Raw genomic sequence first — 17454 nt, forward strand, 5'->3', positions numbered from 1 at the left:
ATATTTCTGCATTATGAAAAGACTATGGCAACAATAACATAAGCTGAACCCAGTGGTGCCAGTAAGGAAGCAATGTTTTTATGAACTCATCTCCATGAATCAAGGAATACCTAAACTGCAAAGAGCTGTACACACAAAGAACACCTAGATCTATGTTTCATCATACTGAAGCTTTTTCAGTCTATTTTTTTTTTTTCTTTTTTTGGTAAAAAGTGCTCTTTAAAAGAAAAGGGGGTTGGATTGGGCTTTTTTTCCGTTTGGGGAGTGTCTGTTTGGTTTTGGGGGTTTTTACCTCTTCTGGAGGAAGGCATTGGATCTTTGGTGTTACACCATAAAATCTTGTAAGAGCTTCCTTTATGGCAGTCATCTGAAAAATTAAAAAGCTTATAGAAATTAGTAAGTCACAAGCACATTTTCCAAGAGCTGCCACACTTGTTAAGCTCACAAGAAATTTTAGAAAAAGCACAACCTTAAAGATCTGTGCAATTTAAGAGATCATTTATTCTCTAGAAATTAGTTGACTCTTGTTGAAAAAAAGTATATGTACATGATTTTGTTTTATAAAAGATTGACTCTTACCTGGTAGTATGAACTGCTTGGCTTTATCCCAGCTTTTAAGAGACAACTGAAACAAAGATAAAACATTTTTCCATGTTTCCTATATGCAAACGTAACTTTAGAACCATTAGATAAACAGATAATCTCAAGGAGAACTTGGCAAGCGTTACAGTGATGGGGAGCAAGGGCAACTTGTCTCCCATTCTTTGCCAGGTCTAGGAAAGGTTCCCCTTTTCTAAAAGGTCACTTCCCATATAACTAGGAAGGTCAGGAAGAACTTCTCCCACACTTTAATCTGAGGACCTGGGATAGTCAAATCTTCAGACTTGATAGATAGTCAAGTCTTCAGTTTGACTGCCTTCTGACCCCTGCCTTGAGACATACCCCTGTGCTCCAGCCACTGGGAGGGGACAGACTTGTGAGGCTGCTCTAGGCACCCTCATATTTGAGCACAGGGTGGGCTTGCTGGGTGGGAGGCACACAGCACGCTACCAGAGGGACACGGTATGTGAATCTAGATCAACATTACCGTCAGGGCAGCAACTTTTTCTAATTAACATGTTTTGAAGAGGAAAGATTGTTCACCTAAGAGAAACAAGGTAAAACTCAAGATCCTCTAGCCTATATATACATACTTCTTCCTTTAGATTCAGCCCTGAGGGGAGTCCATATTTTCAAGTTGAGAAGACTCAGGGCCCAATACATGATGAATCTCCAAGTGCCAGCTTTTTCCATAAGGAATAGGAATGGTCAGTATCTTTCAGGACTTAATCCATGAGTGCTGACAATGCTCAACCCTTCCAAGGTCAGGTTCAGCACAGGGAACATTTTACCCATCTGACTAAAGAATGAGCTGTTTGTCATAGTCATTTTACACTGGATATAAGGAGGCCAATAACATAGATGATGCTTTGTTAATTCTTACAGGAACTTGCATGATGTCCTCTTTTTAATAATTTGCTTTTTGGAAACAATTTCTTAAATCACAAACATTACTTTTTCTCATGCAAGTATAAATGAAATACAATGAGAACACTGGCAGACTTTATTCCTTTCAGTAAAGATAAAATTAATTATATTCATTTTTACAATGTAGAATATGCTTTGAGCAATTAATTTCAACATGCTTCAGTCTCTATTCTTTTTCAGTGTTGCACATACTGATACAGAGTCACATAATCGGTCACTGTGCCATCTGTAAATGTTTTAGTCACACCATCACAGGCTACTTAGGCAATTGACTTAGCAGACATGAGTAATTTTAACACTTCATATGACATGCTCTTAAGTACCACGTCTAGAAAAATCTGCTGGTTTTATAACACACCTACAAAAATAGGGGTGGGAGGAAGAAAAACATTTCCTTTGTTCATATGCAAAGTAAATGAAACCTTGTTAGGTGACTGCTTGGACAAGACACTGACAGCACATAAACAGGATGGATTTTGTTGGGTTGTTTTGTTGTTTGGGTTTTCTTTCTAAAGTATGTTTCCAAATACAAAACAATTTCCTCTCTCAGATACTACTGTCTATACTGACAGACCATCCATAGTCAACAATCTAAGTCAAACATTCTGTCATCAATACCAAGCACTGATCAGGAAAGGATTTTTACCTTCTGGAATTCACCTACAGCCAGAACACATATATACAGTGTTTGGACAAGATTTTGTATCTGAAATGGCTCATACTTTGGAGCCATGAGAAGGAATCAGCTCCTAGGACAAAGCAAGAGTGTCCATTGCGGTTGTTAGAAAAGACAGCAGAGGGCAGCAACTGAATACAGCCATTCAGGACATCCTCTCCGGCTGTTACCTCTCAGCCTTTTCCCAGGACGTTCTACATGATTTTGCCTGCAGCTTGTCCTTTCGTCTGAGCAGCCCATTGTCTTAAAAATGAGTGTTTGGGCCTCAGTATGACTCAGAAGTTTGGGGGTTTTGTACCATAGCTTTCAGTAGTGAGACAGAGCAAATACAAGCTTCTCAAAATTTACTGGCTCATATGGTCTAAAATGATGCTGTGAGGGATGCTGATCACTTAACAGATCCTGAAGTGACCAGAGACATGCTTCCCAGAGTACACAGCCCTTCCTTTGAACCTCAGGACTAAAAATAACTTAAGTGAATTTTCTCCCTACCATCAGATTTTTAGACTTTTATTTTAGGCTAGATTTGAAACATTTAGAAACTGTTTGAAATAAAAGGCAGACCACCAAGTTAATTTACATACCTGTTGAGATCAACAAGCTTGTAGAGTTCTAAGGCTTTACCAAAATATTTTTTCTGAGAATTAAGGATCTCAAGTGTGGCTGCACAAGTGCCATGTTTATCCCACTCATGTTTCCTACACGAGAAAAGAAAAATTTAAGTTTTAGAAGATAGTATTTGCAGAGATATATGCTGCACAAGCTACCCATTATACTAACTATCTGAAAGACTACAGATATGAAGCAGGACACTGCACTCAAAAATACTGCACATGCAAAAAGTAAGCCCAAGAAAGATCACTCCCACAATTTCAATTACATCAATATCTATATATTTAAGAAGTAAATACATACCACACTCCTATGATACAAAGATCTCTCAGTATGTTACAAAGAGATGTTTGGAGGTCAGAATGTGCCAAGAAGAAATTATTATCTCTCAACTTTTTATAAGTTTTAGTAGAGTCTTTTATGCTAAATGCACTTTCAAAGCACTAAAAATTTTTCTGAACGGAAGAGATGAAGCCATATTTTGGGCAAAACAGTAAAACTGCACAAGCTGCTAAGACAAGACTTAAGCATCAACTTTTACTTTGGCCTGAGCCAGCATTTTCATAGGCCTGCTCTCAAGTCTTGCTTCTAGTCCACCATCAATTCTCCAAATAGCAAGAACACAGAGCAAAAGAAAGAAATTATTGCTATGTTATCACAGACAAACTCAAATAGGGCAAAAAAATGGAAAAAAGCTAGAAATATGTTTCTATCAATTCTAAAGTCTATAGAAAGACTAAACTATAATTTCTAATAGAACTGCCTGTGGATTTGGCAGGGGTCTTTTTTTTTAAAATTGTTTCTTTTCAAATTTTCATGAGCCACTTGTACTATGTAGGTATCAGTTCAGCAGATGTACTCAAAAATTATCTAATCACAAATTCCTGCCACCACCACAGCATCCCATGACCTTATGGTAACTTAAGTATGTCACCAAAAAGCAGAGAAGGACAACTATTATTCACTTGAAAGGCTGCCTTTGAATTGTCCATTCATATTAAAAACTTCAGATCTTTCTGAAAGAATGAAAACACCTTGAAGTTATGTTTGTATCTAGAGAAATTAGCACACTACTTCTGAACAGCGAATTAATAAAGCCACTGTGGCATCAGAAGATTTGAGGCAGGGGAAAAGATGCATTACAGTAAGATTTTCACTATCTCTTCACAAGTTTGGCCTAGTAGAGAGCTCTCATCCTGGCTGTAACACTCAACTCGACTGCAAGTCAAGTGAATTGTTTATTGCCTGGAGGAATTCAGTTTCCATGGGCAGATTTCTCCACAAGGGATTTGAAGTTACGGATGAGAAAAGACACCACAGTTTTAAAGACAATAGGGTTCCCCTATAGAACTTGCCCTTCTTCACCATTTTCTCTATCATGCTGCTAAGAATAAATGTTACACTTGCATACCTCAGAGCTAAGTCCTACAAATGAAGACTTAGGGGCCTGCAAAGGAATGAAACTGGTACAACTCAGCCGTGTGAAAAAGATGAACTTCAAAAAGCTTTTATTTCCTGTTCTGTACAACAAGGACAGAGCTCCCCCAAGCACAAAGTCATGCAGATATGACAAAGTCAGAAGCGTATCAGGTGGCTCCAAGGATTAGACAAACCACCCAGCTTGAAGACTATCTCATTATGAAAGTAGGAACAAAAAAAGTCTGTAAAACACAGCTGCAAGTGCTGCCCACAAAATGTCAAAGATTAGGGACACCCAGCTCTCCTATATATAGGTTAAACACCAATTCTTTCTTCTGTGTCATATGTATAAACAAATCCCAAAGAGAATTCTCTTGATTTAGAAATTTTTATTTGGTAAAAAAAATTTTTATTAACTACTGTAGTAATGTAGGATGGTTTTGGTAAAAAGACTTTGAGACACAAAGCACATTACTCTTTGTCCTGTATTAAGGCATTCTATCCTGTCCAATTCAAACTCTTGGATGACAATTTCCAGAGTTTATAAGCTAACAAGGTGAAAAAAAGATGTGCAATTACCCTTACAGAAGCACTCGTAGCCATCCTAAAATCACCAGGAAGATTCCTTACCCCCCCTTTTAAGCTGTGGCTGCAGTTAGAGGTAAAGCCAGGAAGAAACACACACAATTATAGCAATCTTGGGAAAACCCTGATATGAAATGCCAAGATATTCAGTAATTATTTTGCTTGTCGCTGCTCATGTTCTTTACCCAATTAAGATGCTTTCAGTCCATAACAATGAAAACTGTGAATAGTCAGTTTTACTTTCAGATTCTTATTTCTACTACAGCAGAATTTTTACACTATAGAGTTGTTGGGGATTTTTTGTTAATTTTTAAATAAATGAAGTATTTTAACTGAAGAGGGACATACAGTGGGGCCTAACTGGCTTTCAGATGGCTTCAAAGATTGCATTTATAAAATCTGCAGTTACAGCTGCCAAAAATTACAGTGCACTTGTCACCTTACTGATAGGGAGTGAATTACATTGTCAATCAAAATTGATTGACAGTGTTAGCACCTCACTTTTGTATTTCTAATTATATTTCCAGGTATTGAAATTAGAGTTATTTGCTAGCCTTGAACTGAAAGGAAAAAAGTTTTAATTGCATCTGTTCATAATGACTGTCTACCAAAGTACTTCTGTTAGTAAAATAAGGATTGGTGGGGCACCTGCTTTTATGAAGAGGTGGGTGGTCAAGATATGGAAGGTGCCAGATTTATGAAACATTTTTCTTATTCTAATTCCAGGAACAGTTTAAGGTGGCATAAATCTGGGCTGCTACTACAGAATGAAGCAGTCATGTTTTCCTCAGCACTGTGTAAGAGCAGAGGACTGGAGGGAGGAAGAAGTGATACTACCACTTTTGACAGTGACAAGTTTAAGTTGCCATAAAACACTTGTGGAATCAGTTTAAGACTCTGAAGACTAGTGTCTTCTGTGGAGCGAGGACAAGACTAAGAGAAATGCACATTCCCTTCAGAGCTGTTCCCTAGTGACACAAGGAAGGAACAGTCATCCAATTAAAAAGGAAAACTTACAGGCACTTATAGCTGAGATGGCTTTAAATGCTACTGCCTCTAGCTATGTATTCTGCTTCTTATCTGATGTTACCACTTTGACTGTAGATCTGGAAAAACAAATTGCATATCTATACCTCAGCTCATGGCTCAGCAAATTAACGCGCATGGCCACTGATTTTAGTTTAAAATAACACACTCGAACCAAAGCCCGTGCCAACTCAAATACACCAATGCCACTCTTTGGTCTAAGTGTCTAATTATTCAGAGGCCAAGAGAAACACGGAGAAGGAAAAGAGCACTGTTGTCAAAGGAGATCAGAATCTCTTCCCTTCCCATAAGCCAAGCAGCTTGATCTCTAAATAAATTCCCAGCTCTGATTTTAGGCTACTAGGAGAGGAAGTAAAAAGAGAGAGTTCTGTAGAGATGTGGATAGGATGATGCAGTGCATTCTATTTTCCTATTTCCTCCTCTGTGAGGAAGCCTGAAAGGAAAGCTCTCTCAGGGCCAGCAACACAGTAAAGCTAGCTGGAAAAAGAGACCTGGAAGCTGCTCTTGCAGCTGGCTGTGATATCCCATGAGTGCTAATGTTATTCAGATTTAATGCGTCAACAGCAGTTGTTTCTCCTCCCTGGGGACAAAGGGAGGAAACATTCTCTCACCAAGTTTCATTTCTCCAAAATCTCAGCCATAGCCCTCTCTTCAACAGCTTTGTTTTATAACAAAACAGATTTATATTGCAAATGAGAACAAGACACTACACTGCTTCAGTGGCCTCCTGGACACTACTTCTCATGCACAACATCTCACCTGAAGAGCTACTCAGACAGATTTTTTTTTTTAAATATTATCCAAAATGCTTTTTAGATGGTTTTGGGGTGGCTTTTTTTTTTTTTGTTTGGGGTTTTTTGGCTTGTTTGTTTTTTACACTCACCAGAACTGGGTGCGATTCAGAGATGAATGAAGCACATCAGGCCAACAGTGTCTCATGTCTGACATAAGATCCTAAAAATATCACAATTAATAAATGCACCTACAGTGTTGAAAAACCATTTCTTACACAATCAACATACATGGATGCACTTTCTAAAACTGAAGCTTCATCTTTCAACATCCCCACCTGAAACATTTAGTTGTAGAAAAAGAAAATATCTTTTTCCCTATTATTCTGAAAATGCTGTTCAAGATAACAGATAGGTACAAGTACCTAAAGATCTGAATGTACTGATGATGACATAATGGCTCAAAGTAAGACTTTCCTTCAACTGTCTCTGCAGAAGTTGTTTGATCATGCAGCTTTTCATATATGTCAGCTCAAGCCTCTTACCCCTGGCTTACAACACATGAATTAATTTTGTTCAATGACATATGGAATTTTTTTAATTAAAAGAAAAAAAAAGGACTAATGACCTAATACAGAAAACTGTACTCTGAACTCATATTTCCTGTGTTCTAAATTTGCAGTAGAAAATGTGAAGAGAGAACACTGTCTGACTAATCTCTTGCATGGGTACTTTTTGCCACTACAGATCCACCACCTATGTGGCAGTGACTCTCTAGATTTTTATTAAGGACGCGGCTGTATGGCTACAAAATCAAGAAGGCACAGCTGCTAATGACCACAAGGACTGAAACGTAAAGTAGTACCACAAGCACCTAATGAATTTGTGGAGTCCTTAAAAGCACATCCCTCTCTGCAAACATTAAGAGTGATACATTTTAAGGTACAGTTTTTGCACGTATGATGTGCAAAAGTAACTGCACTCAGCTCTATTGGGTATGACTGTTTTTATTTTAAATAAATACCTTAATCTCGGTGACATTGAAATGCCATGTCCTATTACAATCTTCAGTTTTGTCAGGCCTAGGGAAGCAAAATAAAAGTGAAAAAAAAGATGTCTCCTAACTCACTACTGGTAACTAACAGCATTCTACGTTACATCATTGGCCTGCATTTTAAATATGCAGGATTATAGCTGGAGATTTTCCTTACAAATGCAAGTAATCCATCAGAATCTACAGTGTTTTGGAATCAAAACATTCAAGAGATTAATTATAGCCGAAGGATTTCTCATGAAGTTCTTTGTTTCATCCTCCAGTCCCTCTCATTCTGTGTAAAAGTACTATGGTTGTGTCAGTGATATGAAGGGTCTTGCACATGATGCCACTGGTGTCACCAAAGGCACTGACCTCCTCAACTGCTGCACCAATTCATGATTCAATTGTTAGGAGCTGCAGCGACAGGACTAGGGGCAATGAGTACAAATTGAAGGAGGGAAAATTTAGGTTAGATATTAGGAAAAAGGTTTTTACTGTGAAGGCAGTGAGACACTGGCAGAGGTGCTCACTTTTCCAGGAGGCATAGCTTAACACACTCCTGTACTGATTTTTCCCCTGTATTTGTCAGAAAAACTTTTGAAGTGCTGCCATTAGCACCAATTCCAGTGAGCTGAAACAACTCCTTTGAAACAAATGAGTTTTTCTTATACTTTTGCAATATTTGTGCTGAGTTAAGATATTTAAAGCCACAAGCAGTCATGAGACATTAACAAATTCTGTGTACTCACAGAGGGGAAAAAAGAAAAGAGGGGGAATGATACTTCCCTTTCTGTTTGAGAATCTTCTAAAGAGACATATAAATAAAATACTCAAGTGGCAAAATGAGTACAGTGAGTCACGAGATATGAAGTGTATTTCAGTTTTATATCAAACCACAGGGTTTTGATTTTGTTTTAAGAAATCACAAGAACAGATAAAGACCTGAGAAAAGAAAAAAAGCACTAAATATCCTGGTACAAAACTTGGTTTTTCATTTCCATGTTAAAATAAAAAACACTAAGATCATACCACAGTCCATGAATCGTCCAGTACTTTGGAGGGTCTTCGCAATCATTAGCACTCATCTGTAGAAAACAAAACCCACAGAATATTTGTTGTGTGTACCCAGGAAAAATGGCTTTGAGGGGAAAAAGAAAACCTCATTCACTGGTGGTCCAAGGTTCTAGTGAGACATGAGAATCTACTTGCCCAATAAGGAACGGGTGGACTCAAGTTACTTGAAGCTGTCATAGATTATGCCACTTAGCAGAGAATGACTGACATTAAAATTTTGAAGCAGATCAAGTCAATATCAGGAGCATACTGAACAGCCGGTATAAAAAGATGGCAAAGGACAGGTTCTGAGGTAATAGAAAGTAGTCTGAACCATGCTAAATAAATGGAGCTTTTTCTTCATTTGCCATATTCCAGGTCAAAGCTCTCTGTACTTTTCTCATCACTAGATCTTTGCAAGGAGTGCAGAGCCATTAAAATAAAAAACATCAAAATTAACTATATTAGACAGGCACACAACCCTCTTTAAGTACTCAGGAGTAGTTTTATTGTTGTATTAAAAGGGAAAATGCAAAGAAAAGATTAAATAGGTTCTTTATTCTAAGTAAAATGGTTAGAATTTACTTTTTAAGTATCTTGACTTGAGGAACAAGAGAATGGAGAGAAGAGGAAAGACTATATACACCTACAAAACTAAAAAAAGAAGTAACAGCCTGCCATCAAAACTGTTGCTAAAACAAAAAATAGCCTACATACTAATTATTGTTTAGAGCAGAGACATTCCTCAACAAAACAAAACAAATCCAAGCTCACACATCACAGAATACCATTACTGTATTTTCCCTGATTATTCTGCTTAGTAATTATGGCTCATTTTAGTAAACACTTTTTGCCATTAACTAACAGCCTCCTCAGAATTTCTTTCCCCATAACAATAGCTTTCTTTTTTTGGCTCTGCATCCTGCTTTAATTATGCCATGATGCTTTTCATGTGATGCCAGAGCAAGAGCAGAGTGTAGAGAAGAGCAGGACAGGTCTGTAATCTCACTAATTGCCTTCCACATGCCACAGGCAAGTGGCAGCAAATCTGCAAGCTCTGCAAGACTTTCTTGTTCTGTGTCCATTTCCTTCCTCTCTTCTCTCCACCAACAATAGAAGCAATTAAACCCAGCAAAAACTTTTTTTCTTGAAAGGAATATTTTCAACAAACACACAGTGCAAATGCCTAAACAATATTGCTTCTGTCATGACACAAGCTTTTTGGAGCTGGAAGATTTCAGCTATCTAGGCCAAAATACAGCAAATTACTAGCCAGCAGCTTGCTCAACTGAGAGTGGCAACCACAACAGTGCAACTGTGCTCCTTAACCAATCTTTATCTGCAGTTCTCAGACACAATGAGTATTTTAAAGCCAAAGTATTTTAAATTTGTAATCAGTTCTCCCCTATCAAGGCACTAACCTTATTAGTAGTTACTTTGACACATTTCATCAGGCTCTGGGTGTTACACTGTGCACTGGCAGAAATGCAAGGTCAGGGCAACCCACAACACATTAGTTCACACTTCCCATGCTTTGGCCAGCTTCATTCATCCTTTTTAACTCTAGCTTCAGTATTTTTCCAATGTTTGTTTCAACTCAGTATCAAAAACGAAGCAAATGCTAGTCTGGGAAGCTGAGTACTGCTGTCTGCTTCTGCAAAAACACTTCTTGTCAGCCTTCCTGTTCATCACAGACTGAGAGCTGGAGGATTCATTCAATATAAAGCAACTGTCGACTGAGAACAGAGGTACAAATATGTATTTTCAAAGTTGGCATCGGACCACAGAGAGCCTTATATAGAGAGATTTATTTGGAAAAGGAGCATTGCTTTCTCCCGTTTTAAAGCAATCTAATAATCCAATAAATCCAAACTAATCATATATGATCTATAAAACTGAGAAAAGTGCCAGGGAGGCTTTAGAGCACCCACCATGCTGACAGGGAATGCTGCAGCAGAAAGATTAGCCTATTTGTAACAGCAAGACATTGGACAAATAATGTGTGCCAAAAGCATGGAAGCTACTTTCACCTCTGAAATACCAAAAAAAGTGGAATACCATCAAACTGTCACACAAGTGTTACCTGTAAACCTGCCCAAGTTACAAGCCCCTTGGTACTGTAGCTTGGACATAGAAGAGGATAGTGCTACTGGATCACATACAGTTACAGCAAGTTTAAATGAAAAGTTAGCTTCTGGGAAGTTTCATCTCATTCTCCCTTCCAACCATTCTGCTTAAATAGGCCAGTTGATTAATTAAGACAAAATTTAAGTGTTGCTGTGTAATGAAACATCACAACTGCTATGAAAAATCCTTGTTTTGAAACTGTGGAGAGTTCATTTCCTCAATTTCTCTCCCCCAAACAGTGTGCAACTATTTCCCTTCCTCCTTCCCCCCAACCCCTGGGATAAAACAAATCAACATATGAACCAAATTTATAAGGTTGCTGAAAACATTTGGGAGGAGGGAAATAAAACAAATTTACTTCTTGTTGGACACCTCTCTAGCATGAGTTAAGCTAAAACCTTTCGTGTGTTTATCCTTGCAGAATATAAAGACCCACAAAACTGCCTAAACCAGACCTTATTCATAGAAAAGTTGGAGACATAGATTAACAGTTATGAGTTACATGGGCATTTGGAAAAAAAATAAATTTTTGTTTCAGAACAGCATGTCGAGCTGGAATGACTTTGACATATCTTGCTTAATATGCAAAGAAATAAAGGTATCCCTTTACCTAAGGAATTTTTTGATCTAATGCTAGATAACAATAGTGTACTACCCTCACTTTAATTCTTTCTACAATATGTGACTACTTCTATTTTGACAAAAAAAAAGAAAGAAAAAATAGCATTTCTAGTCTTCATTTAAGACTCTGCTATAAAATTATTGCCAAAGCCTGAATTTAGGAAAACTTTTAATCTCGTATTAAAAACAAAAAAATAAAATTGCATCTGTTGATTAACACTATATTCAAACTTGCATTCAGGCTGTTCGGTTCATTAGTCTATTCTTTTCACCTTTCTTCGACTCTTTCCTTTGATCAGCACATATGTACAGCACAAGGCAGATGACAGCAGGGTCTAATACCCATTTCTTTATCACCCTTCCCATTCCTAACAGAGGAGGAACTGAATAACTACAAACTTTCACAGGATTTCCCATATTTCACAAAAAACACCCACAGAAGATTTTATCTTTTTGCAATCTCCAGGATGCCAAAGCTGCAATAATAGTTCCCTTTTAAATGACCTTCACAACTCCATAAAAAGGGAGGGGGAAAGTCCCTCTTCTTGCCCTTGATTCGCTCTTAATTCACATTACTTTGTTACCCGAAAATATAAGTGTCACATGAATTGGCCACATGACGTTCAAAAAATTGCACCACAGACAATTTATTGAAGGAATATTAAATTCAAAATCACTTGAGGTCTGTGAATTTAGCCTGGGTATCTTTCTATAAAACAGTCACTCTAGGTCAATTATATGGTACTGGAACTTCTAATCACATTATGAGGAAATACATCTCTCCTCCTCCTTCACCCTTTCGCTGTAGCAGTCAATAGCTAAGTCCTGGGGATTTTACTGCTTCCATGACACTGCCTTATTTTAATGGGTTAGTTTAGAAGACATGATTACAAAACACTTTCCAATTTAACTGATCGCACTCATCAAAACTGATCACACTCAGTATTAAAAAGCACCAGTAGAACACACTGTTTAAAGCACAGGAAGAGCTGGGAGAGATGTAGTCTCACATTTCTGGTATGCTGACCTGTGCCATCTAAATTTTTAAAAAGGCCTTTCAGACCTTTGAATCCTGAAAATGTTTTTGAACAGAGATATACAAAACAGGAATTCAGCTGCAGGTCATCCACGCACCTCTGGAGAACACAGCATGGAAGAAGGAGTCTATAATCAGGTTCTTGTATATGAGAAGCATAAACTAATTAGTACTTTCAGACACGAGTGTCTGAAAGGCTTTTTACGTAAATGATATCACGAGTTTTGCAGTTTCCTTCACACAGCTATTCTTCCTTTCAATGTCATGTCAACAGTTTTAAACTGAAGAATGACGTTAAAATCTGACATTAAAATCCCTGAAACAAAACAGTTACCATATATAAATAGACTGAACATGCAGAAGAATCTATAGTCTTGCAAAAATTCAGCCCATAGCTGAATTTAGGATCTCCTCTTATGTAACAGAAATCCAGCTGAGATTCTGTTTCTTCATATCACTCAGTGATGTAAAACTGGGAAATAAAGTCACTTAATATGATTTTAATTTCATTTTTTCTTCACTTCTTTGAATGTGTCTGCCCACCTCTTACTACAGAACATTATAAGGAATAAACAAAGCGTAAGAATACCTACATTTTCTGATACTCAATACCTTCAGTTATTGATTACAATTTCAGGAAGGTTATTTGTCAATTTACCAATAACACAACTCTGGAATTAAGGAGAGTAGCCAGCATAAATATACACTGGGGAAACTGGTTTGTAGGCGTCTGGTTGGCTGGTTTGTGGGTTTTTCTTTAGACTTTTCTCCTTTTTTTTTAAATTGTTCACATCTCATTCATGTAAACAAGGGTTTGCACTGCTACTGACTCTGAACACTCACTCGTGCCAAGCCCTACAAACTCTTGAACACCAACATCTCTGCTTGAAGTCAGTAACAGTGATGTTTATTCAACAGAAAATCAGACACAAATTGCATCAAATGTGTCATTATTCCCTCTGAAAAACAGGCAAACAAACAAAAAACAGAACAGTGATCTTGATCCTCGGTCTCAGTCAGTCATGCACATCTGAGTTTTGTTACTGATACTTGCCCTGCATGTTTAAGTAATGTAAAGTACATTTACTTTCCTCAGATATTTAGGCAACATGTGAATTCTGCTGCTACTGCTTTTATACATATTTCCAGAAACAGGAATGAGAAATAAAAAAGTACCTAAACCTAAAAGTTAAGACTCTAATATTTCAAGAAATAAACCTAAGGCCCCTTTTCACCTCCAGAGACATTTGTCCCAAACTGAAGCTTGTCCATTACCAACAAGATTCTTCATCCTTGTGTCAGTAAATCCAATCATGTCTTTCATTTTGAAGCACAGCATAATTTTAATTTAACTGTATGAGAAGAGGCCTTTGAGTGTTTCCAGCAAAGGAAAAGTGCTCTACTTATCGGATGGTAGTAGGTATTTAATAGCAGAAGGGACGTAACTAGTACATCTCTTAGCTGTGCTTTTGACAGACATGTATTGGAAGGTTGGGCTCATTTTTGGTTCCCATCTCTCACATACAGAAAAAAATGTAGAAACACTCAAGAGACACCTACCATAACAGCTTTATAGCTCTCTTTTTGCTGACCCAATCCATATTTGATGACATTATTGAAACACTGGAGCCAACACTATAAAGCTAAGAATCTATTTGTGCAGCAGATAATGCACATTCTGATCTGCTGTCTTCAGTCAAACAAGGCAGGCAAGTCTTACAGAGTCTGGTGAAAGTCTAGGATTGAGTTTACAACTAACAAGGTGTCACAAATTCTGTAACAAGCTTAGTGCACAGTAAAACCTACAGTGACTACTGTATCTGTAACATAGCATAATCCTGTCCTGTTTAGGACTGATCTGGAGTAGAAGGAAAGTAGCAAAAGTTGCATCAAAATCAGCAAAAGCCTTTATAAAGATAAAAGGCCATAAGTAAGACTAAATGCTTGACGGGCTTCATTCATTCCATTTTCAAACATTTATTGTCCAAAGCTCCTTTGTCAGGATAAAAGAAAAAAAAAATCTCACCTTACACACAGTCACTGGCCAATGATGAGCAAGATACAGCTTTTTCCATGTATGAGGGTGGCTGTCACTGGAGAAAGACAGATAAATTTATTTTTCCCCTCAAACATTTCAAAAAGAGGAACACTTTCAGCCAATACCACAATGCTTACTAGCACAGCACAAGGATTTTAGAGCTGGTTGTTGTTTATAGCTTCAACTGCAATATTTGAGAACTCTAAACGCAACCTAACAAACCACATAAAAACAACATATTTAGAAACCTGCTAATACCCTCCCATTGTTACCCCCAATTTCTCCTTCTGACACCCTCTCTCCACATGTCTTCCATTTCTTAAATATGGAAGAAACACATTGCTCTGTTTTATATTTAGGAGAGCACTTACTAGCAAGCTGTTACAAAAATAATATTTTTAAAAAAGATATATCTTTGTTCAGGATGTTAAAAACCTTTTGATTCTTCTTGATGTGTAAATTAGATGGAAAAAAATACAACATTCTTGGAACTGTACCTACTCTTCTAGAAACAAAGGGCTACAAACAACCACAAGCAACGTAGCTGACACTGCAGGAGATGCAACTGGACCTTGCAAGTGTCTACAACCTTTTATATTATAAAAAACAAAAGATTAAAAAGTAAAGTACAAACCATCAATCTCAAAAATGCTGACTCTCTCAGTTTATAGACATTTAATTCAAACAGTACATTTTAAAATGCTTACTAATAATTAATCGTTAAGTATTTAATAAACTATGACAGAGTCTTAAAGTTACCTAAGGAAGGACTAAAGAAGTAATATTCCATACTTTACAAAAGCATTTCTGTTTCAAAGCCTCTTAGAATAAGATCTATAACTCAGAGGCATCAGTACTATCTTATTCCTATGCAGGGGGGAAAAAACCCTAAACCTTCAATAATTTTTTCAGAAAGTGTTGGAAGCCTAAAGCATGTCTTTCACCACTTCTACAGAAGCAGTTTTCAACAGTTTGGAGCAAACCTATACTGGATGAACTAGAAGCAGATTAACTTGTTGCATTAGACACTACAGCAGATATATTTAGCTAATAAGCAGCCACAAAAAGTGATTAAATAGAACAGCAAGTGGGAACAATCAACAAAAACAGAACTATAAATTGTTCAAACTGACAGCATTATGAGCAGAACTGTCAAAATAAATTGCTATTCTCTGGAAGCTAATAGCCACATGTCCATCATTAGTGCCTGCCAGAGGTTATACTAAAAAAAATAAATATAAAAACATAGAAAGCTAGTTCTTCTTAACCTGAGGAAGTAGAAATGCTCCCGTGTTACATCACTTCTCATTTTTTTCCCCCTCTAGTTTTTCTAGTTTGCAATGGCCATATTTTCTCTTATGCATTCACATGTATCTGTGTTTTTTAAATAATTTAGTTCTGGAACTGACCAGGCATAGCCATAATGAAAACTATTAACACTTCCACCTGGGTCTTTACTGCTGCTGTGGAAACTTGAATAAAAAAATTATCCTATATTGTAGAGCAGTTTTCTTGCTTTAAAAACCCTAACTTTTCTTAGAAAAGATCTTTCATTAGATTTGTCATCTGTATTTGAAACAGCAGCTGAACTTCTGCAACGTCAATCATGCTAACAAAAATTCTCTCAGTACACACTTTTTGGCTAAGGATAGGTCAGAAACTGTACTTATTAAACAGAGCAAGTTTTAGAAACTTAAGCTCAGAACTGGAAGCCAAGGAAAGCTATTTTCAATTCCTATCCCGTTCTTTTGACCCCAGTTACCCTGCTCTGTGCAGTTCAGGAATGTGCCTCTAGAGCTGCCTCTGTCTCCACGACAGTGAAGGCACAGTCTAAGTCCCAGAGATTCAAGAAACAACAGCAGTGTTTAAGCTACCAACCAGTTACAACGCAGCTTATATGAAGTGCAGCAGTGAACTGAGCACCTTAGCTATTGTCCTGCCAAGGCATTGAAAGGAAGGAGAAAAGTTTATTTCCTCACAGAATGCAATAGGAATTTGAACTTTTAACCACAGATGGGTGTGATTTGGGGTGTGGTTTTCCCCATGGCCCATTGGTATTCAAGCTCAGATTTTGCCAAGTACAACAATCACCTAAAGGCTGTGCATCACTGATCCAGCCCCAGCTGGGATGCTATCTGAAAATGAGTTTCAAGTTATTGTAACTGAGAAAATAGCAAGGAAAAAAAAAGATATATTAAAAAAGTATACAATGCAGCAGTTGGTGCAGTTCATGTCATGTGGATGATTCCAAGTTTTTAGTTCTAGGTCACAAAATTCTTTCTGATTTTTGTCATTACTACATCACAAGTCTAAATTATTCATTTAAAGCTAAGATTACAAAAGTTATAAGTGCAATGAATGTAATTTAAGTTTCCCTCTTTTTTCATGCTGACACATTAATAAAGGTAAAGCTTTTCTTAGGTATGATCCCTGTTCTTCCAGTTAATGTAGATGCCTCGTTTTAACAGTCTCCTAAGGAAAGAATAACATATCAAAAATAGCACATAATAGCAAAATTTACACTCGTTAGAAGTTAAACTGTTCTGATCTGCACTTAAGAACGAGCTATCATACATTTGTTTTTAAAGCAAAACTTACCTGTAAATAAATTTTTCTGAAGTACACCAACAACATAATGCCATAGAAAAACAACCCAGAATCCAATAGTGCAGCTTTGCAGGGTTCATTTTGTTAATCGAATAGCTGTAAAAAGGTGTTAAAAGAAGAAATATTTGACTTATACAATGCACTAAACTGAAGTGCTAAAATGCAGAAAACCACAATTATCTCAGAAACAAGAGATAACAGTAGCTCTAGACTAGATTTACAACTATGGGTAAAATGGGGATCACTTTCAAGGCTGTGCCTGATTTCCAGTCTGTATGCTAATTTTTATCAATTAATGGCAAATTAAATCCTCTCAAGGATGAAATCACTGGTTACTTT

General features: G+C 37.2%; 1 protein-coding gene across 1 annotated transcript in view; it reads right to left on the reverse strand.

Annotated features, from left to right (window-relative positions):
• Window positions 1-17195, reverse strand: part of RNASET2 (ribonuclease T2) — a 19524-nt gene extending 2329 nt beyond the window's left edge. The window contains exons 1-8 of the mRNA XM_009070177.1: window positions 17107-17195; window positions 14497-14563; window positions 8663-8718; window positions 7622-7679; window positions 6750-6820; window positions 2788-2901; window positions 580-625; window positions 293-367 (exon numbers count right to left, since the gene is read on the reverse strand). Of these exons, the coding sequence (XP_009068425.1) occupies window positions 293-367; window positions 580-625; window positions 2788-2901; window positions 6750-6820; window positions 7622-7679; window positions 8663-8718; window positions 14497-14563; window positions 17107-17195 (576 nt within the window). The remainder of the gene's footprint in view (window positions 1-292; window positions 368-579; window positions 626-2787; window positions 2902-6749; window positions 6821-7621; window positions 7680-8662; window positions 8719-14496; window positions 14564-17106) is intronic.
• Between the last annotated feature and the right edge of the window lie 259 nt (window positions 17196-17454).

The sequence above is a fragment of the Acanthisitta chloris genome, unplaced genomic scaffold, assembly GCF_000695815.1.
Source record: "Acanthisitta chloris isolate BGI_N310 unplaced genomic scaffold, ASM69581v1 scaffold21502, whole genome shotgun sequence".
In the NCBI taxonomy this organism is placed as follows: Eukaryota; Metazoa; Chordata; class Aves; order Passeriformes; family Acanthisittidae; genus Acanthisitta; species Acanthisitta chloris.